This window comes from Coregonus clupeaformis, chromosome 7 (genome assembly GCF_020615455.1).
Source record: "Coregonus clupeaformis isolate EN_2021a chromosome 7, ASM2061545v1, whole genome shotgun sequence".
Classification (NCBI taxonomy): domain Eukaryota; kingdom Metazoa; phylum Chordata; class Actinopteri; order Salmoniformes; family Salmonidae; genus Coregonus; species Coregonus clupeaformis.
Window position 1 is genome coordinate 5,591,854 of NC_059198.1, and position 27,898 is coordinate 5,619,751.

Genomic DNA, 27,898 nt, shown 5'->3' on the forward strand with positions numbered 1-27,898 from the left:
GCACGGTTAACTGTTGAGCGTGAAAAAACCAGCAGCGTTGCAGTTCTTGACACAGGCGCCTGGCACCTACTACCATACCCCGTTCAAAGGCACTTCAATCTTTTGTCTTGCCCATTCACCCTCTGAATGGCACACATCCACAATCCATGTCTCAACTGTCTAAAGGCTTTAAAATGCTTCTTTAACCTGTCTCCTCCTCTTCATCTACACTGATTGAAGTGGATTTAACAAGTGACATCAATAAGGGATCATAGCTTTCACCTGGTCAGTCTGTCATGGAAAGAGCAGGTGTTCTTAATGTTTTGTACCCTCAGTGTTTATCTTTTTGATAAAATCATTTGACTGGGAGGGAACGCTATAACACAAACTGGGTCAAATTTATTTATTTTTAATTTTATATTATTATTATATATATTTTATAATTATTGTCACATACACTGGATTGGTGCAGTGAAATGTGTTGTTTTACAGGGTCAGCCATAGTAGTACGGCGCCCCTGGAGCGAATTAGGGTTAAGTACCTTACGTTTTAAAACGTTTTGCAACAGAAAATCAAAAGGAATGTATCTTATTGGACAAGTCCAGATAGTCCCTCTCTGTTTCAGTCCATTTTCTACCGTTTGGTTCCTAATGAATACACCCCAGATGATGGTAATGAATAAGAGTGACATTTAGCTGAGGGTAGTGGTCTGTAATCTGAGAGGACTCCATTTCCCCTCAGGCTGCAGTGAGCCCCTCTCTGAGAGGTGAAACGCTCACCTCTTGCCTCTATTACCCCCCCTCCTCTTCCCTCCCTCCTGTCACTCTCCCAGACTGCACCTGTCAGATAAAGCCCCTGTCTTCAGCCGCAGCTCCATATGATTGCCTCAATGTGCATACTAGTGTGTGTGTGTGTGTGTGTGTGTGTGTGTGTGTGTGTGTGTGTGTGTGGTGCACATGGCTGCCTCGTTAACACAATGAGGTCACACTGTCACCTCAGTCTGCGAGAGAGAGTGAATGCATTGCATCTGGATGTATCCTATATGAGTTTGCATATAGAGTTAAAGTGTGATATAGCTCCGAGCATTTGTTTAACATGCAATGCACATGTTAATGGTGTGTGTGTAGTTGTGTGTGTGCATGTGTGTGCGCATATGCGCATGTGTCTGCTTTTAGTTGTCTAAGTGTGTGTATGTCAGTGTGTCAGATCTGTGTCTGTGTTATCATTATGTCCATCACCTCCATGGCCATGCTGAAGGATTTGGCCTGGGGCCAGGTCAGAACGGCCTAAATGTCTCCTATACTAATACTCCAAATCTCAGATTAAATACAATCCCATTGGAACATTATAGCAGACAACAAAGGCTCCATGCTTTAACGAAGGCAGTGTTTCTCTATTATATTCTGTCTGTGTGACAATGGCATGGGGATATTGACAGATAGACTGTGATTACCAGGATGTGACTGTCGCTCAAATTGTCCTCGGAAGCAGAGCAGCCGTATCCGACTAACCCGAACTCGCTGGTTACGTGGGATATCGGTGAAGAGGCAATATCCCGAGCAGAGGCAGTTGGATACAATTTCAGGCGGTGTAGAGGGGTAAAAACAACAAATCACCCCCCAAGCCTAGTGCGCTGACTGTGCTCATATTAGGCTGCGCAGGTCTGGCACGGGGCGGGTTCTGGGTCACTCACTTCATACCTCCCTGAATAGATCGAATCGAATGTGTTCAAGCAGAAGGAGAAACAAGCATCACAACACCGTTATACTCATAGCTCCAAACCAACCACAGACCGAATGTGGAGGGGAAGAACTTGATGCCAAGAACCGTAAATGAACCACGGATTATAATTTCAATTGTAATCCGAAATAGAGCGCAGGACTGTGAATCAAAGCGTACTGAAGACACGGACAGATTTGGTGAACGGTGTATGGACGTGGTGCTAAAGAGGAATTGACAGGTGAACCCGCGGGCAACACACCAATTTCTTGAAGGGGAGAATATAGGACTGCCTACAGAGCAGAAGCGGACGAGAGAGAGAGAGAGAGAGAGAGAGAGAGAGAGAACGGAGTGCAGTGAAGTGAGTGGATTGTCCTTTCTCCCGTTGCTCCACGTAGAGCTGTCATGTCATGTCATGCAGTGCAAAGAGGGATTAAAATTACGCATGTTATGCAGCGCGCCAAACTGTATACGCGGTTGATGCAGTCAGTCCGGAGATGTGCAACAGGGGGAGCTGAGCCTCGACCCGGGCAGTGAACAGCGTAAAGGTGCGCAGCAGTGACAGGGAATCCGTCTGGATTTAACGCACGTATTTTGTGAACAGCGGGGATATTGACGTTGCTTTCATGTCTTTTATTTATTTAGATGATTCCTCATTTATTCATCACAAAAGGGGGTTCGTTGAAGAAACGCACCGTTGAACAAAGGATTTAGGAGAAACGACAACTGTAACCCAATTCTGCCATCCCGAGTGCGTCTCCCCACTGGCGTGTCAAATCGGGACCGTTACCAGAAGACAACAAGTACGGTTGAATACAGGGTGTTCTCTGTCTGGTTCCTAACCCAGGAGAGGGTTGAATAATTCGGTCGGGGGCGCAGAGCTGATCCGCAGCCGTGGGAATGTGGATGGAGAGTGTAAACGCAAACCCAGCAGGAGGGCTTCAATCCTAAAATGTGACTTTTTCCAATACATCCCCGCTATACACGTGACACGTGCATTCTGCAATCGTTTCCATCGGATTTGTTTACGTCGCTCAAGGTACGTTCCCTCGATTTCCCCTCGAGTATCGATCGATATAAACGAGAGAGGGAGGGGAGTGATTCGAGAGAGATTCGATTGGTATACATGCATGGTTTTCTGTGAACGTGATATAATCATTGTCAATGGCCAATTGGTCATTTTAGCACGACACTATTGATGCTTCTAATTAATCACCTAGTGCCGTGTCGGTGATTAAACTGGACACGGGCTATTTTAGGGTTTGTCATTCACAGGGGTGGAAGTTGCCCCCTTGACAGTCTTGTGTGAGTGGTGGTGATGCGGCTGCACCAGATGCGTGGTTTTAATATGTAAGGTTGCCCGGGGGTCTGGTATTTGTCGTTGGAGAGGAAAGGCCACGTTGTTGGGAAGGCTCTGTCATTGATTAGAGTGCAATTGCGGGCCGAAATTCGGGGCATGTGGGAATTCTTGCATCTGCAGGAACCCCTCTTTATACTTCTAATGGTCAATTTTTAAGCTAGGACAGGCGGGGGCACTCCAGTACAGTAGGTGGCAGTAATGCACAATAATGTTGGATGCCAACCAGAAGAAGGGGCGGGGGCGACAATGGTAGCTAGCTGTACACCGGTAGACAGTGTCCTTCACCCTGCTTTTCATGCAGGAACCAATGGGATGCTAAGGTGCTGCCGCTGGGCCTTGGTGCCTGGCCTTGACCTCAAGGGTCATTGATGAAAAGGACCACCTGCCACTTGACCAAGTATAACAACAAGAACAACATCTAAGCTTGAGTGAGGGTAAACATCAATACTGTTTACATCAGAATCATATGTCAACCCAGTCATTGTGCATGAATAATGCCTCTGCTATGCTCTGCCATTGATGTCATAGCTCACAGTGCATAATATGAGCATCATGGTCTTCATGGTGGTTGACACCATTTTGGGATTTCATGTAAACGCACATTTCCAATCATATCCATCGATGTTCAGTGTTTCCCCTATACGCTGCTAAATCGTTGCCGCCACTGAAAACCCCCCGCACCAGAGTTACAACATCAGATCATCTGAGAAACCTCAGCTGCTGAAAAAAATCTTAGGGTAAACACTGATGTTCTCTCATCCTCAAACACCCTCCCCTCTCTATCTATTTGGAAACATTCAAGGTGAGATTATATTCTTTATTTAGGATTTGAGATCACCCCCGCCCACCTAACAATGGGTGGGCCCGGGTCCCTCCACAAACAATCCTTTCTGGAAACCCCTGCGGACCCTCCCATGTGGTCAGTATTGTTTAGGGGGGGACTCAGCCTGTAAAAATAACATTCTCTAAATAGGTATCTACCTAAAGCAGAGACTTGGTTAGTGAAAGAGTTAAAGGCAAGGCCAGCAACACTTAGGACCAGGATATTTTTGGCCTCTAGCCAGCACACTGACCTAACCAGGGCTACGGATCTCCTATACTGGGCAAGTGACCATTGCTGAACGTTCATACATCAATTATGCACTTATTACTAGGTCATAACAACTGAAACAATGTAACTATGCTCTGGAACATGGGATAGGAATTTTTCCTACATACATGTACAGGACATGCCCTTCCTTGCCTTGAACATTGTTGTGTATTTTAAAAAAATTATCTATAAATAAGCTTTGTTGTACAATTAAAGGTCAAACACAGTGCATTTCAAACAGTCAGCAATAATCTAATGAATTCAGGGCTTGTGAAATTATACCTAGGCTAAATATAAGCCTTCCACAACCATAAGACCCACTAATAATATAATGATTTAATAAAAAATAGTTTAACCTGCTTTTTTGCAATAATCACTGATTTGACTTTCAAGTCTGTCTATGAAAGTGCCCCTTTTGTTACAAATTCAACCAGAACCATGCATAATGCACATTCACTAATAATGACTAACTTCTTGTAGCAGGCATTATAGAAAATGAACACAGGACTCATAAACAATCTCTCAAGCACAAGCCCACGTGCTAGTGAGTAACCAGCTAATATTTATATTTCAAGTTTAGCCAACTTGGATCTATTTGCTAGCTAACAAGGTAGAACAGTTTAATTGTTATGAACACACCCTTCTGTCCGTCTCCAACTGTTTGAACAGCATGTTAGCCTGTCCACTTTGTTCAGATATTGAAATCAAGTGGCCTACCTTATTTCTCAGAATGAGAACAAGTTGCCAATTCCTTATATAATTGTGTTTGATGCTTATTGCACGTTTATAAAACACAGACTAGACAGCTAGTATAACAGTCTTTGGCTAAAATGCTGCTAGTGGTATGTGGTACCGCGCGTTACAAACTGACCATTAATTTTCCAGAATCAATGTTCATTGCATTATATATTAGTAGGTTTTGTTATCTGTTTTAACAAACCTTTTTTATTTTTTATACTTATGTATTGTTTTTTTCTGGTGTGGTTTTCATATAAGCCCCTGGGCTTCCAACCACACCTGCACACCGTAATTTATTATAATTATTTAATTTATCTGTATTGTTATTTATCACTTGTTTTCATTTTTTTCATTTTTTAGTTGTAATTATTTATTTTTTCATTTTTGGTGGTATTTTTTATTAACCCATCCCTCTTCGGAGGACAAATATCTTTGTTTTTGTACAGCTTTTCTGCTACATATACATTTTTACATATACATTTTACATACATGGTACTTTTACATAAAGCAGTCACATAACAATAATACATTACCAAACATAAACTCTTTAATCCTACCCCTCTCAGCCCATCCCACCTATCACCATAGACCACCCTCGTTTGGTTTCCATGTGCCATATATTTTTCAATTGTGCTGTGATGTTTTACATACATTTTGTGTCACGGTTCCCTAAGACAGAACCCAGAAGCAGACCAGGACAAGGAGAGTTGAACGAAGGTGAGTGTTTATTTACATATTCAAAAGGTGCAGAATAATCCAGGAGACGGAGCGGGTGGCGGAGATGAGTAGGTGGAGGTGAAGTGGCAGATTAACTGATGGCACGGCAGGGGTTGGGTGAAGGTTCCGGGAGAATGATGTTAATGGCTAACGATCCGGCAGGGAATGGATGTTAGGCCAGAGCCTAAGAAGGGTGATGATCAGGACCAGGTGTGCAGATTGCTGATGGGATGCAGGTGCGGAAATCAAGAGAGCTCCCCGGAGCGTTCCAGCACCCTCGGGAAACTGGAGATCACGAGCAGAACAACTAGACCACAGACAGGACCCGACTCAGACTGCCGGGATCGTTACAGTACCCCCCCTCCGACGAACGCCACCGGGCGGACTCCCGGAGCGCCAGGATGGAGGCGGTAGAAGTCACTGATGAGGTCAGCATCTAGGATCTGTCGCCGCGGAATCCAACTCCTCTCTTCAGGACCATACCCCTCCCAGTCCACGAGATACTGGAAACCCCGGCCCCGCCGTCTGGAATCCATGATGCGTCGCACCGTGTAGGCAGGACCACCTCCGATCATCCGAGGAGGAGGAGGAGGAGGCGGAGGAGGCAACAGAGGACTGAGGAAAACAGGCTTGAGGCAGGAGACATGAAAGGTGGGATGGACTCTGAGCGTCCTCGGGAGTTTGAGTCGAACTGCCACCGGATTGATCACCTTCTCCACCACAAACGGACCAATGAACTCGGTAACAACTTCCTAGACTCAGTCCGTAAAGGAAGATCCCGTGTGGCCAACCAGACCCTATCTCCGATGGTGTAGGTGGGAGCGGGGATCCGGCGACGATTCGCCTGGAGCTGATACCGGTCCGAAACTCTAAGGAGTGCCTTTCTGGCCCGATGCCAGGTCCGGTGGCAACGACGAATATGGGCCTGAACAGAAGGCACTGAGAGCTCCTTCTCCTGAGAAGGGAACAAGGGAGGTTGGTAGCCATACAGGCACTGGAAGGGAGACATCCCAGTGGCAGATGTAGGGGAGAGTATTGTGGGCATACTCAACCCAAGGCAACTGAGAGACCCAGGAGGTGGGGTTGGAAGAGGCCAGGCAGCGTAGCGTGGATTCCATCTTCTGGTTGGCTCTCTCCGCCTGACCATTAGATTGGGGGTGAAACCCAGATGTGAGACTGACTGTAGCTCCAATGGCCAAACAGAAGGACTTCCAGACAGCAGAGGTAAACTGAGGGCCACGGTCGGAAACGATATCACTGGGCAAACCGTGGACCCTGAAAACCTCCCTAACCAGGATCTCGGACGTCTCCGAGGCAGAGGGAAGCTTGGCAATTGGCACAAAGTGGGCGAACTTGCTGAATCTGTCCACGATAGTCAGAACGACCGTGTTCCCCTCAGAAGCCGGGCAACCCAGTGACAAAGTCCAGGGCCAGATGCGACCATGGTCGCGGGGAATAGGAAGGGGGTGAAGTAGTCCAGAGCTGGGCCGATTGGTACTCTTATTCTGCGCACACACTGGACAGGCAGCAACATAACCCCGAGTATCCTCGGCCATGGCAGGCCACCAAAAAGCGTCTGCGAAGAAACGCCATCGTCCGAGCCACGCCAGGGTGACAAGCCATCTTGCTGGCGTGGGACCATTTGAGGACCGCGGGACGAACCGACTCAGGCACAAACAACCGACCGGGTGGACCGTTACCGGGACCGGGCTGCGTCCGAAGGGCCGCCATCACCTCCTCCTCAATCTTCCACCTAACAGCTCCCACGACGCAGTTCCGGGGGAGAATTGTCTCGGTCTTGGACCCACTCTCCTCCGTCTTGGAGAATATCCGAGACAAGGCGTCCGCCTTGCCGTTCTTAGATCCAGGTCGGAACGTCAGGGAAAAATTGAATCGTCCGAAAAACAACGACCACCTGGCCTGACGGGAGTTGAGACGTCTAGCCGATTGCACGTAAGCAAGATTCTTGTGGTCAGTCCAGACAATAAACGGTTGCTCCGCCCCCTCCAACCAGTGGCGCCACTCCTCCAAAGCAAGTTTCACCGCGAGAAGCTCCCGGTTACCCACATCGTAATTCCTCTCCGCAGGCGAAAGGCGACGAGAGTAGTAGGCGCAGGGATGGAGTTTACTGTCCGTGGAGCATCGCTGCGACAGGATGGCGCCAACTCCCACATCAGACGCGTCCACTTCAACGAGCGAACTGACGGGCCGTGTCCGGTTGAGAGAGAATCGGTGCGTTGGTGAATCGCCTCTTCAAATCCAGAAACGCTCGATCCGCCTCCGGATTCCACTTGAAGCTCCTGATACTGGAAGTCAAGGCAGTTAACGGAGCGGCCACACGGCTGTAATCCCGGATGAATCTGCGGTAGAAATTCGCAAACCCCAAAAAATCTCTGGAGCTGCAATCTCGTACCGGGCTGGGCCCATTCCAGAACCGCTCTAACCTTCTCCTGGTCCATCCTAATCTCTCCCCTGGAGATGATGTACCCGAGAAAGGATGTTGTGTGGGCGTGAAACTCGCACTTCTCGGCCTTCACGAACAGGCGATTCTCCAACAATCGCTGCAGAACCTGCCGGACATGCTGGACGTGGTCGGAAGGTTCCTTCGAGAAGATCAGAATGTCATCCAGATAAACAAACACAAAGAGACCGATCATATCTCTCAGGACGTCGTTCACCATACTCTGGAATACCGCCGAGCATTGGTCAGTCCAAACGGCATCACCTGATACTCGAAGTGACCCATCGGTGTATTGAAACCCGTCAACCACTCGTCTCCCTCTCTGATCCGGACCATGTGATACGCATTGCGTAGGTCTAGCTTGGTGAACACCGTAGCACCCTGTAAGGAGTCGAAGGCAGAACTCATCAAGGGCAGGGGATACTTGTTCTTGACCGTGATGTCATTCAACCCCCGATAATCAATACACGGTCGAAGAGAGCCATCCTTCTTACCCACAAAGAAGAATCCTGCCCCCAGGGGTGATGACGAGGGACGAACGAGACCAGCCGCTAGGGACTCCTTGATGTAGGTCTCCAAAGCCTCACGTTCAGGTCGGGAGATACTGTATAACCTTCCCTTGGGGTAGACAGCTCCAGGGAACAGGTTGATGGCACAATCATATGGTCGGTGGGGAGGGAGTGACAGAGCCTTCTGCTTACTGAACACTTCCCCCAAATCGTGATATGTCTCGGGAACCAGGGACAAATCTGGGGGGTTTAGCCTCAATCACCTGACTGGGAACCGAATGGGGACAGGCAGTCTTGAGACAGTTAGCATGACAATCAAGGCTCCAACTCGTTACCTTGCCCGTCACCCAATCGAACGTGGGATTGTGTTCCTTCAGCCAGGGGTATCCAAGGACCAGAGGAACATGGGAAGACGGCAGAATGAAGAATGAAATCATCTCCGAATGATTCCCCGACAACAGCATCTTAACCGGTTCAGTCCTCATCGTGATACGTGCCAGACTACTGCCGTTCAGAGTGGTCGCTTCAATGGCTTCCGGCAATTGCTCCTTGGAAAGCCCCAGCTGTTCCACCAACTCGGCATCAAGAAAGCTTCCATCGGCACCTGAATCGACAAAGCGTTAATCGCTAAGCTCTGATTCCTGTTCACAAGGGTAGCCGGGAAACGGGGTCTGACAGAGGTACTGAGAGGTTGAAACTGGCTCGCTAAAAGTCCTCCCAACTTTAGCGAGCCGGCCAGTTTGACGACCGCCGGGGAACAAGTGGAGATGTAATGTCCCGAGCTACCACAGTAGAGGCAACAGTTGGTCTTACGTCTATGTTGACGCTCCTCCTTGGTTAACCCGTGCCGCCCCACTTGCATGGGTTCAGAATCGGGAGAGAGAACCTCTCCACTAATCCTTTGTGGTGGAGAATGATCGACGTGTTCTGGTCCACCACCCGACCCGACTGGGAACTGAGAAGCTGATCGATTGGACGGACCCCATTGCTTCTCCCTCCTTCGCTCTCGGACTCGATTATCCACCCGAATAGACAAGGCTACCAAGCTGTCCAGGTCACTAGGCTCCGGATAGGAGATCAACTCATCCTTGAGCTGCTCCGACAGACCCTGGTAAAAGGCCGCTTGCAGAGACTCCTCATTCCACCCACTCTCCACAGCCAACGTCTTGAACTCGATCACGAAGTCGGCCCACGCTGCGCAGTTCCTTGGCGAAGCGAAAACAGGCGCCTAGCTGCGTCCCTCCCTCGGACGGAATGGTCGAAGAGCTTCCTCATCTCGGCCGTGAACCCCTGGTATGAAGCCATGCAGGGATCCTGTCGTTCCCAAACGGCTGAAGCCCACTCCAGCGCTCGACCACGCAGCAACTCAATCACAAAGGCTATCCTAGCCTTGTCTGTGGCATAAGAGTAGGGCTGTAGATCGAACACTAATCCACACTGCATAAGGAAGGAACGGCATCTTCCCAGCTCCCCCCTCATATTTATCCGGCGTCGGAACCTTGGGCTCACGGAAGGACACAGCTCCAGAAGCGGCAGGCGAGATGGGTGAAACCGGTAGTGGATCCTCCACCGGAAACTCGCGTTGGTTCTGGACCTCCGTCAGACCGGTAGAAAGGTTCGAACTGACAACGCGATCTCCTGTAGTGCCGTGCTATGTTGTCCCAACATCTTCTCCTGATGGGAAATGGCATGGCGAACAGAGTCCAGATCCGCTGGGTTCATTAATGGCCGGATCGTTCTGTCACGGTTCCCTAAGACAGAACCCAGAAGCAGACCAGGACAAGGAGAGTTGAACGAAGGTGAGTGTTTATTTACATATTCAAAAGGTGCAGAATAATCCAGGAGACGGAGCGGGTGGCGGAGATGAGTAGGTGGAGGTGAAGTGGCAGATTAACTGATGGCACGGCAGGGGTTGGGTGAAGGTTCCGGGAGAATGATGTTAATGGCTAACGATCCGGCAGGGAATGGATGTTAGGCCAGAGCCTAAGAAGGGTGATGATCAGGACCAGGTGTGCAGATTGCTGATGGGATGCAGGTGCGGAAATCAAGAGAGCTCCCCGGAGCGTTCCAGCACCCTCGGGAAACTGGAGATCACGAGCAGAACAACTAGACCACAGACAGGACCCGACTCAGACTGCCGGGATCGTTACATTTTGAACCTTTCTAATCGTATAGTATCCACAGATTGTTAGCTAAAGATGAAAACCTTTCCTACGAGTATTATTATATTATTTATTGACTGACTATGGCTTTCCAAATCGCCCAACACTGCTATAAGGTTAATTTTAAGTGAATGTTGTGATTTTGTAACCATTCCTGAACCTGTGACCAGAAACAAGCTACATAGGGGCAAAACCAGAATAAATGATCTAGTGATTCTGTCTCTTCACAGCAAAATCTACAGAGCTGAGATTGTTGTATGCCCCATATAAATTTATATAGCATTCTTTTGGTGGCAAGAATTTTGTATAATCATTTACATTTAAAAAACTCGAAGTGTTGAATCAAGTGTTATTTTTTGTACCAGTTCATACACCATGTGCCATGGAAATTTATTTTGCAACCTGTATGGTGCAGCTGCCAACATTTTTGTCCTCAAATGAAACTGGTATATTTTCTATTTATGCCAATTTCGTTCAGCCAATTTGTATCTTTAATATATGGCAGGTAAACAAGTTCCCTACCTTCTCCCTTTTCCACTTGCCTTCTCCATTTTTGTGGTAATGCTGCAATCAGTTGGTTGTAAGTTTGGATTGAGCAGACATTCCCATATATTTTTGATAGCTGCATATGTGACATAACTCCTCCATTTCTATTCATAATATCATTAATAAATATAATACCCTAAAAAATTGTTTTTTAAATCTGTATTGTTGTTTATCACTTGTTTTCTTTGTTGCAAATAAATTAAACTAAACTTTAAAATGTAACTTAAAATTGATACTCCTGTTTTGGTAGTGTCTGCTCTGCACGCAATTTTAGGAGTTGAGACATAAAAAGGGTATCGTTAGAAAGGTTAACTTCTCCTCCATTCCAGTAAAATAATGTCTCAATGTCTTTCGGTATCCATATGACCGATTTTGTTGGACCAAACCTGAAATGCAAATAGTGAGTTGAAACCGCTTGTCAAAGAGGAAGAAGTGATCGCTCATCTTTGTAGTTGTGAGTGGCAGGGGGAGGGGCTCGGTGTGTGGGGGAGGGGCTTGTTGTGTGGGGGAGGGGCTTGGTGTGTGGGGGAGGAGCTTGGTGTGTGTGCAAATGGGAAGGTGCACAGTCACAGCTAAAGAACAGAAGGAGACGAGACCAAAAAGACAACATGTGAACAAGCGGACATAAACGCTCAGAAAAATTACAAACAGTAAAAAACTAGATTCTTGCGATACAGGAATTTGCAATATCGCGCGAAAACATAAATTAACATTAATTGGATCAGGGATGGTTTAAATTCTATTCAAAATACCTACTTTGTTTTTCCTACAAGGGGTAATTACACTCTTAGAAAAAAGGTGCTATCTAGAAAGGGTTCTTTAGTTGTCCCCATAGAATAACCCTTTTGGGTTCCAGGTAGAACTATTCTTCGGCAGACCCCAATAATGATTCCAGGTAGAACCCTTTTGGGTTCCATGTTAAACTCTTTCCAGAGAGGGTTCTACATGGAACCCAAAATAGTTCTACCTGGAACCAAAAAGGGTTATTCTATGGGGACAACTAAAGAACCCTTTTGGAACCCTTTTTTCTAAGAGTGTATGCTGAACATGAACTGCAAATGAGAAGTAGACTACATACAAACATGCAATATTATTCAGAGGTCCTGTCTTTGGTGTCACACAGAGTGAGTTATTCATCATTCAGACCTCTAACGCCTGATGTTTTCCCCTCTGGCCTTCCTCTCTCTCAACTATAGGTACCTTTTCTAGCTGTGCGTGTGGTTGTGTGTGTTCGTGCATGCATGCTTTCTGCCAACCATGTGTATATCTGGTACAGCTGTGTGTGCGTGTGTGTGAAAGAGAAAGAGTAAGAGAGAGAACGTATGAGCATGTCATATCTTCATCAATGCCTGAGCTTCCTCTTGCGTGCGCGTGTGTCTGTGCTCAGAGGCAACAGCTTGACTCATCACAGAACGATCACACAACAATCCCTTCCACGCTACAGCTTCCTCCACACATCCTGCTCTCCTCTGTTCCTCTCCTCTCATCTTCTCTCCATTCCACTCACCAGCACAACCCACCTTACTAATCCTTCTTCTGATCATTATCATGTAACCCAGATATGTTCTCTGACTCTCTCTCTGACCATTATCATGTAACCCAGACATGTTCTCTGACTCTCTCTCTCTGATCATTATCATGTAACCCAGACATGCTCTCTGACTCTCTCGCTCTGACCATTATCATGTAACCCAGACATGCTCTCTGACTCTCTCTCTTTGACCATTATCATGTAACCCATACATGCTCTCTGACTCTCTCTCTGATCATTATCATGTAACCCAGACATGCTCTCTGACTCTCTCTCTCTCTGATCATTATCATGTAACCCATACATGCTCTCTGACTCTCTCTCTCTGATCATTATCAAGTAACCCAGACATGCTCTCTGACTCTCTCTCTCTGATCATTATCATGTAATCCTTACATGCTCTCTGACTCTCTTTGTGATCATCTCCCATTCATTCTGATCCAGTATTAGTGATCCTATCATCTATAACAGATGGTCTGTGTTGATATAATCAGACTGAACTGGCACACGTGAGACACACAGCCTGAATGACATGGGTCATGTTCATTAAGCACCAAACGGACTGAAACAGTGTGAGAATACCTGAACTGGTCCAATAAGAAACGCTCATTTTTTGTTGCAAAACATTTCGCTAGCTACATTGTGCCCAAATGAATACAACCATGTCCTATTTTCTGTTTCTTTGGGGGGAGGAGGGGACCATTCCTTACCCCCTCATCTCTTAATCTCTGGGATGGGAGGATGGTAGAAGAAGGGGGGTGTGGAAATAAAAAAATCGGACTTAATTGCGAAGTCAATTAGCATATGGTCACACTGTGAGACCCAGTCACATGTTAATGAGGCCTAATTATCTGGGCTTGGGATGCCTGGAGAGGTCTGGGGACCATGGAGGGAGGAACATAACTGTCCCTGTCTGTCTGGCTATCTGTCTGATCGTCTGTCTGATCGTCTGTCTGTCTGCTCATCTGTCTGTTCATCTGTCTGTCTGTCTGTCTGTCTGTCTGTCTGTCTGTCTGTCTGTCTGTCTGTCTGTCTGTCTGTCTGTCTGTCTGTCTGTCTGTCTGTCTGTCTTATCATCTATATGTTTGTCTGTCTGATCATCTGTCTGGCTGTCTGATCATCAGTCTGTCTGATTATCAGCCTGTCTGTGTTGCCAGTCAGTCTAGCTGGCTGGCTGGATGGATGCCTTTCTGTCTGTCTGGCAGGCTGGTTGCACTTACACACCAGACCTCAGGGGGGGACATTCTCTCTTCAATCACTCCATTCAATCTCTCTCTGTCTCTCTGGCATACTCTTTATTTATTTATCTCCATCTCTCTCTCGTTCTTTCTCTCTCTCATTGCCACAACCCCCTCTTTCTCTTTCACTGCTCTCTCACTCTCTCTATTCCCTCTGTCTCCTCTCTCTTCCTCAGTCTCTCTCATTTTCTGTCACTCCCTCCATTTATCTGACACTCACAGCTGTGGAAGACCGATGACGTCAGTGAAGGAACATGGTGTTATTGTGAGATGGAGGAAAGGAGAGAAAACAGGTCTTTAAAAAGAGCTAGTATGGAGCCTGCCAACCAGCCAGTCTAGAAAACAGGTCTTCAAAAAGAGCTAGTATGGAGCCCTGGCAACCTGCCAGTCTAGCATCTCTTCTGAAGACAGATGAAAGCCCCCCAATGCCCCCATCCTTCCCTGACCTCTCCATCTCTCCTCTGACCACTTAATTTGCCCTTGGGCTCTGGCTGCGTTGTAATTCTATACCCTTCAGATTCTTTCACATTTCCAAAAGTGTACACTCGTAAACCCCCTCATGGATTTAAAAGAAATAGAGAGGTCAAGGAATATTGTTGAAACTTCATCCAGCCATGCTTGCACCAGTCCAATGCCTCTAAATGCATTAAGAGAATCGTAGAAAACAAGTATTTCTAAGTGTCATCCAATATGGCGATTAGTTACCAACTTCCGTGGTCGATGCAATGCTAACAACAGTATCTTGTTCCTAATGAAGCACCTTCATTACAGTACTGCTGCTGATCCTCAAAAATATTGAATGAATGAATCAATTTATGTAAACATGTCGTCCCCCACAAATGTGGCCGCGTCCCTCCCCTTGGGCCAATTCATTTCAGTTAATTACTATAGCTCCTGCCTTGGGACAATCAGTGTAATTTAGTAAATGCTGGATCTCTATGGCAAGACGCATCATTCACCCAAGCTTCGTAAAAATCGGGCCAGTGCTGTCTGAGATATCGCGTGTGACTAATGTGTGAACGAACGGACGGAGGGAGATCCACATTCACCTCCCCGATTTCATTGTGGGGGACAATTAACCCATAAAGTTGCTATAGTTGGAGACAACATTACAGCATTGGTCGGGGGAGACAGTACTTCAGGAAGGCTAATTAGTAATTAATTATTACGGCTACCTTACGACACAATGACTAATGTGGCATGGACCAGAACAGAACAGGCAGATGTGAGGCAAGCTTTGGTCCATCTCCTGGAAGTGACCTGCTGACCCCAACAACATCTGTCTATCTCCACATCTGGAGCTCTGCACGGGCTAAGGTCAGGACACAGGTTTTTAGAAACACACACATACACACACATACACACATCAAAACGCATGCACCCCCCCACCCCACCTCCATAAACACACACACAAAATCAATTATTTATCATCACTATCCATATCAAATGAATGACACAATTGCTAAAAGACTAAGGAGAGGAGAGTGAGTTGAGAGAGATCCTAGTCAGAAAATGTAATCATCTACCCAATTATGGTTATGGTAATTACACAGCATCTGGTAGTGCACTGTCTAGGGTAATTGTAGAGGATGATAATTGTAGAGGATGGCTCTGTAGGTTTCAGTCTTTGACTTGAGGTACTGAAGATGGTTGTAGCCATGAGCAATTGCATTATGTGTAGTGCTTATAAATGCAGTTGCAATGTGTTGGTATTAATTGTAGTGTAGTATTTTGTAACACTGATTTGAAGTCGTATACCAGAGTGCAGTGAGAGCTATTGGGGAGGAAGATAGTAAGGCTGCGTTTATACAGGCAGCCTAGTTTTTTTCAGAGATGACCAATCAGATCAGCTCTGAAAAAGAGTTGATATGATTGGTCAAAAGACCAATTAGTGGGGAAAAAAATATCCAAATTGGGCTGTCTAAACACAGCCTAAGTGTGTATGTGTTTTGAGACTGTGCATTATACATCGACACACACTTATCTTTACATACACACACTAAACATTTAGGGTAATAAATATTCAGTGTGCAGAGGTAAAGAGAATGAGATGCATTGTGGGAACAGTAGTCTTTGTTATTCACACATAACAACACTGTGTACCATAGAGCCTTCAGCTGCAGCTCTTGCCTCCCTGTCTGTAACTGTGAGGAGGATCAGGATGCCTAAGCAGGCAGACAGTGCAGGCAAGCAGCAGAACTGGCAATAGCTGGATTCTGGATCCTTCCTTCCCCATTACATAAGAGAGAGGGAGAGATAGAGGGGTAGAAGAAAATCAAACAGAGCGAGGGGAGATGGTGAGAGAGAGAGAGAGAGAGAGAGAGAGAGAGGGGGGGAGAGAAGGAGGTAGAGAGCGCAGGGAGACCATAAGAGGGGAAAGGAAAGAGGGAGTGAGGGAGAGAGGGAGAGCGATGTAGGGTAAGGAAAGGATTTTGCTGTACCATGTGATTGGGTGTTGTTGGGTGAGAGAAGGAGAGCAGAGAAGGGGAGAGGGAGGAAGGTAGAGAGAGATGTGGCGTAAGGCAGGGGTTTTGCTGTACCATATGATCGGGTGTTGGGTGAAAGAGGGAGACAGGGAGGGAGAGAGCTGAGGAAGGGAAGAGGGAGGTAGCGAGTGAGTAAAGAAAGAAAGAGAGGGATGTAGTTACCCTAAGGAAGGGGATTTTCAGTACAGTGTGATTGGGTGTTGAGAGGGAGGAAGAGAGAGAGAGTGCCAGGGAGGGGGTAAGGCACATGGTTCACATCCCATCTTCAAATGTGGCAGAGAGATGAGACTGCTGCTCTCTTTACAGCAGGGGAGGGGGAGCAGATTCAACATGAATATAAGATTTAAACTGAGGGGAGTACAGAAATGGCTACAGAGAGAGAGAGGCAGGGAGGAAGAGAAACATTGGAGAGGAAGAGAGAGACAGAGAGGAAGATAAATGGTAGAGAGACATGGGAGGGGGCAAAGGGAGTGAAAGACAGAGAGAGAAAAATAGACGGATATAGAGAGGGGCAGAGAGAGGGAAATAGATGGATATAGAGAGGGGGTAGAGAGAGGGAAATAGACGGATATAGAGAGGGGGTAGAGAGAGGGAAATAGACGGATATAGAGAGGGGGCAGAGAGAGGGAAATAGATGGATATAGAGAGGGGGTAGAGAGAGGGAAATAGACGGATATAGAGAGGGGGTAGAGAGAGGGAAATAGACGGATATAGAGAGGGGACAGAGAGAGGGAAATAGACGGATATAGAGAGGGGGCAGAGAGAGGGAAATAGACGGATATAGAGAGGGGGCAGAGAGGGAAATAGACGGATACAGAGAGGGGGCAGAGAGGGAAATAGACGGATATAGAGAGGGGGCAGAGAGAGGGAAATAGACGGATATAGAGAGGGGGCAGAGAGGGAAATAGACGGATATAGAGAGGGGGCAGAGAGAGGGAAATAGACGGATATAGAGAGGGGGTAGGGAGAGGTAAATAGACAGATATAGTGAGGGGGCAGAGAGAGGGAAATAGACGGATATAGAGAGGGGGCAGAGAGAGGGAAATAGACGGATATAGAGAGGGGGCAGAGAGAGGGAAATAGACAGATATAGAGAGGGGTCAGAGGGATGGAAATAGACAGATATAAAGGGGGGGGATGAAAAGACTGCTATAGAGGAAGGAAGGCTGGGGGGCTGTACTTCACATGACTCATATATGAGAGAGAGAGAGAGAGAGAGAGAGAGAGAGAGAGAGAGAGTGTTTGTCTCTGTCAGTACTCTGTGTACCATCTACACAGAGTGGAAGCCATCTGTGCTAGATTGAGTGAGTGAGTGAGTGAGTGAATGAGTGAGTGAGTAAGTGAGTGAGTGAACGGAGAAGAGAGGGACTGAGTGTGTAGGTGAGTGAGGGACTGAGAGAGAGAGGGACTGATGGACTGATTGTATAGGTGGCTAGTTGAGCAGATCAATGAATGAATGAATGGATGGATTACATTTACAATACATTTTAGTCATTTAGCAGACGCTCTTATCCAGAGCGACTTACATTATTATTTTTTTCATACCCCCTGTGGGAAACGAACCCACAACCCTGGCGTTGTAAACACCATGCTCTATCAACTGAGCTACATCCCTGCCGGCCATTCCCTCCCCTACCCTGGACGACGCTGGGCCAATTGCGCGCCGCCCCATGGGTCTCCCGGTCGCGGCCGGCTACGACAGAGCCTGGATTCGAACCAGGATCTCTAGTGGCACAGCTAGCACTGTGCTGCAGTGCCTTAGACCACTGCGCCACTCGGGAGATTAATTAATGAATGGATGGATGGATGAATTAATGAATGGATGGATGAATGAATGAATGGATGGATAACTGGAGTGAGCATGGTGATGTTGCACTCTTGATATCTCTCCAGTACTGGATGTGTGTTGGAACTCAGCTTCACTACCTGTTTCTTACTCTATGTTCTGAGTCTGTACTGTACACTGCAGCTATGCAATGTGGTTTCCATTCCCTGTTACAAAGCAGAGCCAGAGAGAGAGAGAGGAAACAGTAGTCTGTATGGTTGTGTGGGGATGAGTGAACCCCCTCTGTCCTGTCCTCCCTCCCTCCCTCCCTCTCTCGCTCCTGTCTTTTCAGAGATGGGGCGTAACCATGGTTATCAGGGGCTCTGCCAGAACAAAACATGGTGTGAGGACTGAGGAGTGAACACAGCACCCAGAGCTGTGTGTGTGTCCTTACGTCCGTGTGTGTGTGCGTGTGTGCGCCGGTGGTGTGTGTGCGTGTGTATGAATAGAGCTAGCACCGTGTTTAGGGGTGTGTGTGTGTGTGTGTGTGTGTTTGCCTGCATGTGTGAGTGTGTGTCTGTGGTCGTGCATGTGAATAGAGCTAACGCCATGCTTAGTTTACTCATCCTTGTGGAAGCGCTGATTGATGTTAATGTAACCCAGTGGTAACCAGCGGCTGTTTGCTGCTACAGCAGAAGGTGAGGGGGAAAAGAGAGAGACTTAAGTTTATGGAGGAAAGAGAAGGACGAGAGCGAGATGAGGAGGATGAGTTTGAGTTATTATTGGGGCTTAGGAAGGGATTCAGGGTTGTTTAATTACCTGAGGGTAACTTTATGTAGCTATTAAACAAATGAGAACACACACACACACTTTCACATGTACTCTCTGAGCCCTTGGCATACTTGGCAAATCACAATGCACCAAAGTCGTAAACAAGCCCTGTTAAAAAAAATAATCAAAAATGGCATTGCTTAAATAATGACTGTGAACCCTCTTGAGACATTCACCCAGCTAACACAGAATGTTCCCACAACCAACATTTCCCCCCCACAGAATGTTCTGAGAACCAACATTTGTGATTGGAATGCCTCTTGGGACACTAGCCCAGCTAACATAGAATGTTCCCACAGCCTAAAAACAATGTTCCCTGAATCTTCTGGGAACCTAAATGTGTGAACTGGAGAACTACCTACTAGGCCTACAATATGGCAACCATATGGGCTGTTGTTGCCCAAACACTCTGGGCTACAGGCCAGATGCCCACTGATCTAGCTATTCCTCACCTCCCTAATGGTTAAGGTCAGGATTGGAGGTTAGGTAATCTGATCCTAGATCTGTGGTTAAGCGACAACTTTTATCCCTGACCCCAGTGACCCCTGTGGGCCTTAATCCCAGGATTTACCTCAAGCACGCCTCCTGTCCCTCACACACACTCGACCTTGGTTTGAAACGTGCCTGCCTGCAAGAGAGGGCTCAAGGTAGAAGTATCCCCAGTCCCCACTCCTAACCTTAACCAATTGATGGACGATAAGACATTGACCCTGAATGGGTGGTTAGGAACAATTTCTACCTACAGGTAATTCCAAAATAAAGGAAACACCAACATAAAGTGTCTTAATAAGGCATTGGGCCACCACAAGCCAGAACAGCTTCAATGCACCTTGGCATAGATTCTACAAGTGTCTGGAACTCTACTGGAGGGATGCAACACCATTCTTCCATGAGAAATTCCATCATTTGGTGTTTTGTTGATTGTGGTGGAAAATGCTGTCAGGCGCCGCTCCAGAATCTCCCATTTAGTGTTCATCAAATCATTCAGTGACCACTCGTGCCCTGTGGATGGGGGCATTGTCATCCTATGGAGGCATAGCCATGGTAGCCAAAATAATGGCCTGCCCAACATTTTTTTAAACATGACCCTAAGCATGATGGGATGTTAATTGCTTAATTAACTCAGGAACCACACCTGTGTGGAAGCATCTGCTTTCAACACACTTTGTATCCCTCATTTACGCAAGTGTTTCCATTATTTTGGGATCCATCTCATCCAAAAAGTTCACTCACCTGGATGATCATCAAGTCTCTTGGAAAAATGTTCTATGGACAGATGAGTCAAAAGTATAACATTTTGGACGACATGGGTCCCATTATGCCTTGCGAAAACCAAACACTGTATTCCACAGTAAGAACCTTATACCAACGGTCAAGTATGGTGGTGGTAGTGTGATGGTTTGGGGATGCTTTGCTGCCTCAGGACCTGGACGACTTGCCTTAATAAAAGGAACCATGAATTCTGCTCTGTATCAGAGAATTCTACAGGAGAATGTCAGGCCATCCCTCTGTGAGCTGAAGCTGAAGTGCAGCTGGGTTATGCAATCAAAGGAACAGAGAATGCATCTAGTACTGAAAGCACAAAAGCACAAGTACAAGTACATCTAGCACAAAGCACAAGCTACAGCTAGCTAGCACTGCAGTGCATTAAATGTGGTGAGTAGTTGACTCAAATAGAGAGAAAGACAATAGTTTAACAGTTTTGAACAAATTAATGAATTCAAAAATTAAGGAAAAGCAGCAGAGAGAGACATAGCTATATTTTGTATTTTTTTTAACTTTCACTTACTTAGCTAGCTAATGCAGCTAGCTAATTTAGCCTACTCAAACACCGGGCTCAAATAGAGAGGAATGCTATTTATGTTAGCTAGCTGGCTAAGGCTATCCAACACAGGAACTCTTCCAAGTCAAGGTAAGCTTTTGGTTGTATTAATTTATTGCCACCGGGGCCCGCGGGTGTAACTGCTAAATTGCTTGCTGTACACTGCGTGATTGTAACGGGTTTACTAACATGTTAGTTCTAGTAGCTATGTTGACTACAACGTTAGCTAATATGGTGACATTGACACGATGTAGGCTGTGTGGAGCGGTTACGGTATGAAGGTTTGGCTTGGAAATATTTTTTTGCCTGGTCACAGACAGCTGATATGTTGTGCACTGAAGTCCACAAGCGAAGGAAAAAGGTGAGAGGACGAGAGCGCGTTGATGCGAGAAGGAATTATACAACAAGCAAGTGATGATGCTGTTTGTATGTGGCTGCTATGAAAGTAAACTGTGTGTGCGGATAATCAGGGGTGTATTCATTCAGCCGATTCTGTTGAAAAACGTTTCTTAAACGGAAACAAACGGAACGAAACGGGGATAAACCTACCTGAATTTGTCCAATAGAAACTCTTGTTTGCAACTGTTTGGACTAATGATTACGCCCTAGATCAGCTAGATGCAGGCAAGAGTGTGCAAGGCGGTATTGAATGTGTCACTGTCTGTCACCTTGATTACTCCAATTTGTCTATCGACCTGTGCACCTACATTATAAACTTTCATTCGTAGGCTAGGTTGTAGCAACCTCATGATGGGTATAGGGAACATTTGAGTATTATGTAGGCTAGTAGCCTAAACCTGTCGATGTTACATTGAGCTGGGTGAATGGAATATGAATGAAAGTCATCCAATTTGCTGTAATAGAAATAAGGCCATGCTCATTAAAAGAAAAAAATGGTCCTCCCTAATCTTAAACAGCACCGACCACCACTGATGTAAATATTATGTTACAGTCTATTTATGGCACCTAGAAGCAGATATAGCATAGCCATGCTTATAAAGACGGTGGCTGGAAGCCTTGCTGCACCAGATATCCTCGACACACTCATAAAGCTGTCTGTAATCTGAATTAGTCTAAGATGCCTCGGAGCGAACCAACACTCTGATAGAGGGGTTTAATGCCAACATTCGTGAATCTAAAATTGTGTTGAATCTTTTTCTCTTTTGGAACTCCCACCACTGTCAGCGACCCCCAGTTTATTTCCACGAGCCAGACCTAATTAAGGCTAACCAAAGGGCTTTTCCTATTACGGAGCCAAACCAAACTTTACTGAGCTGGGTTGCTTGCACATCCAACATTCTGTAGTTGCTGGAACCGTGCTGAAAAGGACAATGTGCAAAGAAAATATGTCAGCCAGCACAGTTTGGTTTGGGTGGGCATGATAGTGTGAACAGGGTCAAAGGGTTGTGTACGGTCTGTGTAGTATTTGTGTGGTTCCGTATATTAGTGTGACGCGTGGTGATGGTTTAAAATGAATGCAGTGCAATTGACTCTATGAGACGGATAGGAAAGTATGTCTGAAAGGTCAGTGTGTGACGTGTTGTGTTGGGAAGGGACCGGACAGTTGTTGTTGACTGTTACTAGGCTGGTTTAAAAAAGGTTGGTGTGTCAGTGTGGATGTCTATGTGTGTGTTTGTGAGTTTAGATACAGCCTTAGATACTGATCCTACATTGTGTTCGTTGTCTCTTTAGAGACTCATTAGGGATCGCCTTGTGAAGAATGGACAGAATGTTACTAACAGAAATGGAGTGTGTGTGTGTTTGTTTTGTTAGGATAGGATAAGATAGGATAGGATAGGATAGGATAGGATAGGGAGTTAATGTGATGGAGAAACAGACAGTCACTGTGAGGCGATATTGATTTCCTCAGTAGCACTACTCTGGCTGTCAATGCTTTCTGAAGATCTTCACTTTAAAAGTGTGTGTGTGTGCATTTGTTTTACCGATGCAATATGCCTTGTCTGTGTCTTACCTAAACAACATGATGTTGTCAGCTCCTCTGTCTGTACAGGAGGATCCCTTTTTTTCTATTCCTGTTTTATATATGATCCTGTTGAGGCTGGTGGGAGGAGCTATTGGAGGATGGGCTCATTGTAATGGCTGGAATGGAATCAATGGAATGGTGTCAAACACATCAAACATATGGAAACGACATGTTTGACTCCGTTCCATATATTCCATTCCAGCCATTACAATGAGCCCGTCCTCCTATAGCTCCTCCCACCAGCCTCCACTGATATGATCCTACATCCCTTCCCGTGTCCGCTCAGACAGTGAGCAGTGTTTTCTCTGAATATGACTCTGTCTGTGGATAATGATGTAATAAAGACTACCGGTAACTCTATGTTCTTGTTTCAAAACAAGTACATTTCCAACCTCCGACTCTCAGCTTCATGGTAAAGCCATGTGAATGGTCTGTTTCCTTGAATGCTCTTGTTCTGGAAGTATCTAGTTGATGCTCATAATTTTGTGTGTGACTAGATGCATTTGTGTGGGTGTGTGTGCATGCATGCATTGGTGTAGTCAGTGTAAACATATGTATGTTGAAGCTATCAGCGTGTGATGTTGGTATGGAGCCTCTTAGCTGTGTGTTGACCTCTGACCATTTACAGGAGAGTGTCACTGTGCTCCTGTTGTGCTCCTGTTGTTGCGGATACAAGAAGTGTGGGTGTGGGTGCGTGCGTGCCATTGGATAGCTCTTCCATGTACATACACTGTCACTCACACAGTGATCACTTGTGGTTCATAAAAAAATGCAGCCAGATTTACAGTAGACGATTTGCTTGTCACAGCGCAACACTGACATTTTGTTTCACTTTGCACATTTTGTTCCTCTCTCCTCCTCTCAGAGATGGCGTTCTTCCCTGTCCTCCTCCTCCTCCTCTCCGTGGTCCAGCGTGGTTCCTCCCAGGACCCTGATGAGGACTCGTCGGCAGTGCCCCGGGGGTGTGGCTGGGGCCTGGTGCGCCCCTACACCCTCCTCTGCGACTTGGACTCTGTTTGGGGCGTGGCGGTTGAATCTGCAGCGGCCGGTGGTGCCCTGGCGGCCATTTTACTGGGCCTGATCCTCCTCTGCCGACTACACCACGTGAGCGAGGCGGAGAAGCGCAGCGGCGTGGGACCCATTCTCCTCCTGCTCCTGGGCATCCTGGGCCTGTTCGGCCTCAGTTTCGCCTACCTCATCGAGCGTGATGAGCAGCTGTGTCTCCTGCGCCGTGCCCTCTGGGGCTTGCTCTTCGCCCTGTGCTTCTCCTGCCTGCTGGTGCAGGGTGTGCGGCTCCGGAGGCTGGGCCGCGAGCGCCGGAGCCCGGGGGGCTGCGTTCTGACCGGCTTGGCCCTGGGGCTGAGCGCAGTCCAGGGGATCATCGCCGCTGAGTGGCTCCTGCTCACGGTGCTCAGGGAGGGCAGAGCGGCCTGCCAGTACCTGCCTCTGGACTTCTCCTTAGCCTGTAGCTATGTGCTTGCACTACTGCTAGCCGCGCTGGGGGCGGCCTCCTTCGCTCTCTGTGGGAAGACCCGGCAGTGGCGCTGTAACGCGATCTGGCTGCTCGCCGCCTGTTTGTTGTCCCTCCTCCTCTGGGTTGCCTGGGTGGGCTTCTATCTCTATGGTAACGCCTGGCTGGGGCGGTCCCCGGACTGGGACGAGCCAGCGTTGGCGATAGCGCTGGTGGCTCAGGGTTGGCTCCTCCTCCTGTTCCACGCTGTGCCCGAGGCACACTCCTGTCTCCGACCCCCGCCGCAACCCACCGCCCCCGACTATTTTGACACGTCTCAGGCCCCGTCCCGCATGAGGGAGACCAGTTTCGATGAGGAAATCCCCCTCTCACACAGGCAGTATGCGGAGAACCAGGGCTACGGCTTTGACGAAAACACTGCAGGTAACAAGAGACTTTAACTTTCAAATATGCATTAAAATGTATGCTTACCAGCTCAGTACAGCACAACTGAGGTTTTACATGCATGTTTCTGTGTATGGGGTTGGATTTAGAACATTGTGACTCAGTGATATTACCATACTGGGCTAAAAATAACTATATAAGAGCAGTGGTTCTTGTTGTGGTACAAGTAGTGCCTGTACAGCATGTGTTAAAAGTACAGATTGGGCATCTGTTCCTGTGTCTATCTTAAAGTAGGATGCATGAATGAGTGTGTTTGCAGTGTGTGTGTTTCTGAGACAAAAGAAGAGCATAACGTTGTTTCTCTGCTGTGCCAGGTCTGAGGAGTGGAGGTAATCATAATGGTAACACAGCGCCCAGACCCAGTGCCCCCTTCCGCAGCAACGTGTACCAGCCCACTGAGATGACCATGATCCTGAATGGGGGAGCGGTGAGTTCTCATATTGTACGTTTACACATCCGACCACGCTTCACAAACTCTATTAAAACTTGCATTATGATCCTGAGCAAGAAAGCAGTGTAGACACTTACACATACAGTACCAGTCAAAAGTTTGGACACACCTACTCATTTCCCCTCTGAACAATTGATATTGAGATGTGTCTGTTACTTGAACTCTGTGAAGCATTTATTTGGGCTGCAATTTCTGAGGCTGGTAACTCTAATGAACTTATCCTCTGCAGCAGAGGTATCTCTGGGTCTTCCATTCCTGTGGCGGTCCTCATGAGAGCCAGTTTCATCATAGGGCTTGATGGTTTTTGCAACTGCACTTGAAGAAACTTTCAAAGTTCTTGACATTTTCCGTATTGACTGACCTTCATGTCTTAAAGTAATGATGGACTGTTGTTTCTCTTTGCTTATTTGAGCTGTTCTTGCCATAATATGGACTTGGTCTTTTACCAAATAGGGCTATCTTCTGTATACCCCCCCAACCTTGTCAGAACACAACTGATTGGCTCAAACGCATTAAGAAGGAAAGAAATTCCACAAATTAACTTTTAAGAAGGCACACCTGTTAATTGAAATGCATTCCAGGTGACTACCTCATGAAGCTGGTTGAGAGAATGCCAAGAGTGTGCAAAGCTGTCTTCAAGGCAAAGGGTGGCTAGAATCTCAAATATGAAATATATTTTGATTTGTTTAACACTTTTTTGGTTACTACATGATTCCATATATGTTATTTCATAGTTTTGATGTCTTCACTATTATTCTACAATGTAAAAAATTAAGAAAAACCCTTGAATGAGTAGGTGTGTCCAAACTTTTGACTGGTAGTGTATATAGAAACATACACTCACTCACTTGGGCAGTGAGCACACACACACAAGTTTACACACAGATACACACCTGTCACACACTACCATTCACAGGTATACAAACTCTGATTATTATTCCGCGCAAGAAAGCCACACATATTAGGTATGAAGCCACATATACACAACACATATACACACCTTGCATGCATGCATGTGTGTGTGTGTGTGTGTGTGTGTGTGTGTGTGTGAGAGGGAGGGAGTGGGTTCACTGGGCTGCAGACTAGAGCCATCTCTTCAGTGTGAGTGATGCAGCTGTGTCCCCGGCCCAGTCAGGCCCTCTATAGCCCCAGGATGGATGGGTGAGCTCCCTGGCGCACGATACTACCCTCCAATCACCTCGCTATAAATAAACCCTGCCGACCTGGTAGAATCTGGAGCCACGCGTCCAGAAAAACGTTGAGCCAATGTTCAGCTTACGCTCTGGGAACGTTTTGAAATGGCTCCCTCCCAGTCTCTGCTCTGACACCTGCCACCCACATTAGAGGCAGAATCTGAAACCAGAAAACAGCCAGAAAACACTGAGCCACCGCCCAGTTAAAGCTCTGGGAACGTTTTCCTGTGAACCAAATGGTCTCACTCCCAGTATTCTGCTCTTAGACCTGCCACCTACATCAGAGTGGTATTAATGTGCTTTAGTAGGGAGTAGGGAAAGGAAAGGAGGGGGAGTTCTGATGGTCTCTCCTGCATTAAAGAGGACTAGCTGCTGAGACTGAATGAAGAGAAAAAAGGGGAGAGAGGAGGAAGATAAAAGAGGAAAGAGGAGGGTTTAGAAGATGTGATACAGGCCACATATTCAAAATGCAACCTCTTATCAGGAACGTGTGGTGTGTGTGTGTGTGTATGTGTATATTACCAAACTGACGTCCCATCTCTCTCTCTTTCTCTCTCTCTCCCCCTTTCACAGGTCCCCTCCGCACCCCCGACCTATACGGGCCGGCAGCTGTGGTGAAGGACAGAAATGGAGAAGAAGAGGATGAGAGGAAGAGGAAGGAAGAATGGGGTGATGAAGAAGGGATGAAGGGTCCTTGGACAGAGGAATAACCCAGAGAGGATAACTAAACATGGACACCATCAGGACCCCCTCCCCACCCTCCCCCCAGCTCTCTATGTGTGTATGGGGACAGACAGTTAAACTGATGACATACTGAGGGCTTACACACACCACCCACCCTGTGGTAATCAAGCACACCAACCAACCACTGAATGAGTGTGACTGAGGGGGAGAGCAGGTATGGAGGACAGATCAAAACATTACTGGTAGTTTTGAAGTTGAATCTCTGTAGGAGATGTTAGACTTAATAATAACCCTATTTTGGCTGCAAATGCAGTGGAGACCATTTCCATCTGGGAGACGTGAGATTTGAAATGTTGACAGTCAGGTTTCTTTTGTATGAGTCAAGTTTACTCCCATGAGACTACTAAACCACTGTATAATTTCTGAAAAACTGTGAAACCTCTCTCCCTCTTGAGATATTTGCTCTGTTTTTGTTGTTTATTTTGGGAGAAACTCTTCTAAAGCAGAATGTTTTGCTCTGTCCTCCATCCTGCCAAAATAAAGGAAACACCAACATAAAGTGTCTTAATAGGGTGTTGGGCCACCACGAGCCAGAACAGCTTCAATGCACCTTGGCATAGATTCTACAAGTGTCTGGAACTCTATTGGAGGGATGCGACACCATTCTTCCATGAGAAATTCCAACATTTGTTGTTTTGTTGATGGTGTTGGAAAACG

General features: G+C 46.8%; 1 protein-coding gene across 3 annotated transcripts; it reads left to right on the top strand.

The window, feature by feature from the left end:
- The first annotated feature begins 1,609 nt into the window (after nucleotides 1-1,609).
- Nucleotides 1,610-27,785, top strand: LOC121568775 (G-protein coupled receptor family C group 5 member B-like). Of its 3 annotated transcripts, XM_041879195.2 has the most exons (5): nucleotides 1,610-2,246; nucleotides 2,344-2,737; nucleotides 23,804-24,832; nucleotides 25,168-25,295; nucleotides 27,071-27,785. In XM_041879195.2, exons 3-5 carry the CDS (start codon nucleotides 23,806-23,808, stop codon nucleotides 27,113-27,115), a joined length of 1,200 nt encoding a protein of 399 aa, XP_041735129.1. In that variant the 5' UTR covers nucleotides 1,610-2,246; nucleotides 2,344-2,737; nucleotides 23,804-23,805; the 3' UTR covers nucleotides 27,116-27,785. The 3 variants fall into 3 exon arrangements, with proteins under 3 accessions (XP_041735129.1, XP_041735130.1, XP_045077011.1); XM_041879196.2 differs by having other exon boundaries at nucleotides 1,613-2,737; nucleotides 25,168-25,280; XM_045221076.1 differs by lacking the exons at nucleotides 1,610-2,246; nucleotides 2,344-2,737 and having other exon boundaries at nucleotides 23,610-24,832.
- The last annotated feature ends 113 nt before the right edge of the window (nucleotides 27,786-27,898 follow it).

What these genes read in the sequence shown, in the direction of transcription:
- LOC121568775 (XM_041879195.2), top strand. Translation starts at nt 23,806, where the DNA reads ATGGCGTTCTTCCCTGTCCTCCTCCTCCTCCTCTCCGTGGTCCAGCGT. An exon ending in CTTTGACGAAAACACTGCAG is followed by an intron (nt 24,833 to 25,167) that starts GTAACAAGAGAC and finishes CTGCTGTGCCAG; the next exon opens with GTCTGAGGAGTGGAGGTAAT. An exon ending in GAGCGGTGAGTTCTCATATT is followed by an intron (nt 25,296 to 27,070) that starts GTACGTTTACAC and finishes CCCCTTTCACAG; the next exon opens with GTCCCCTCCGCACCCCCGAC.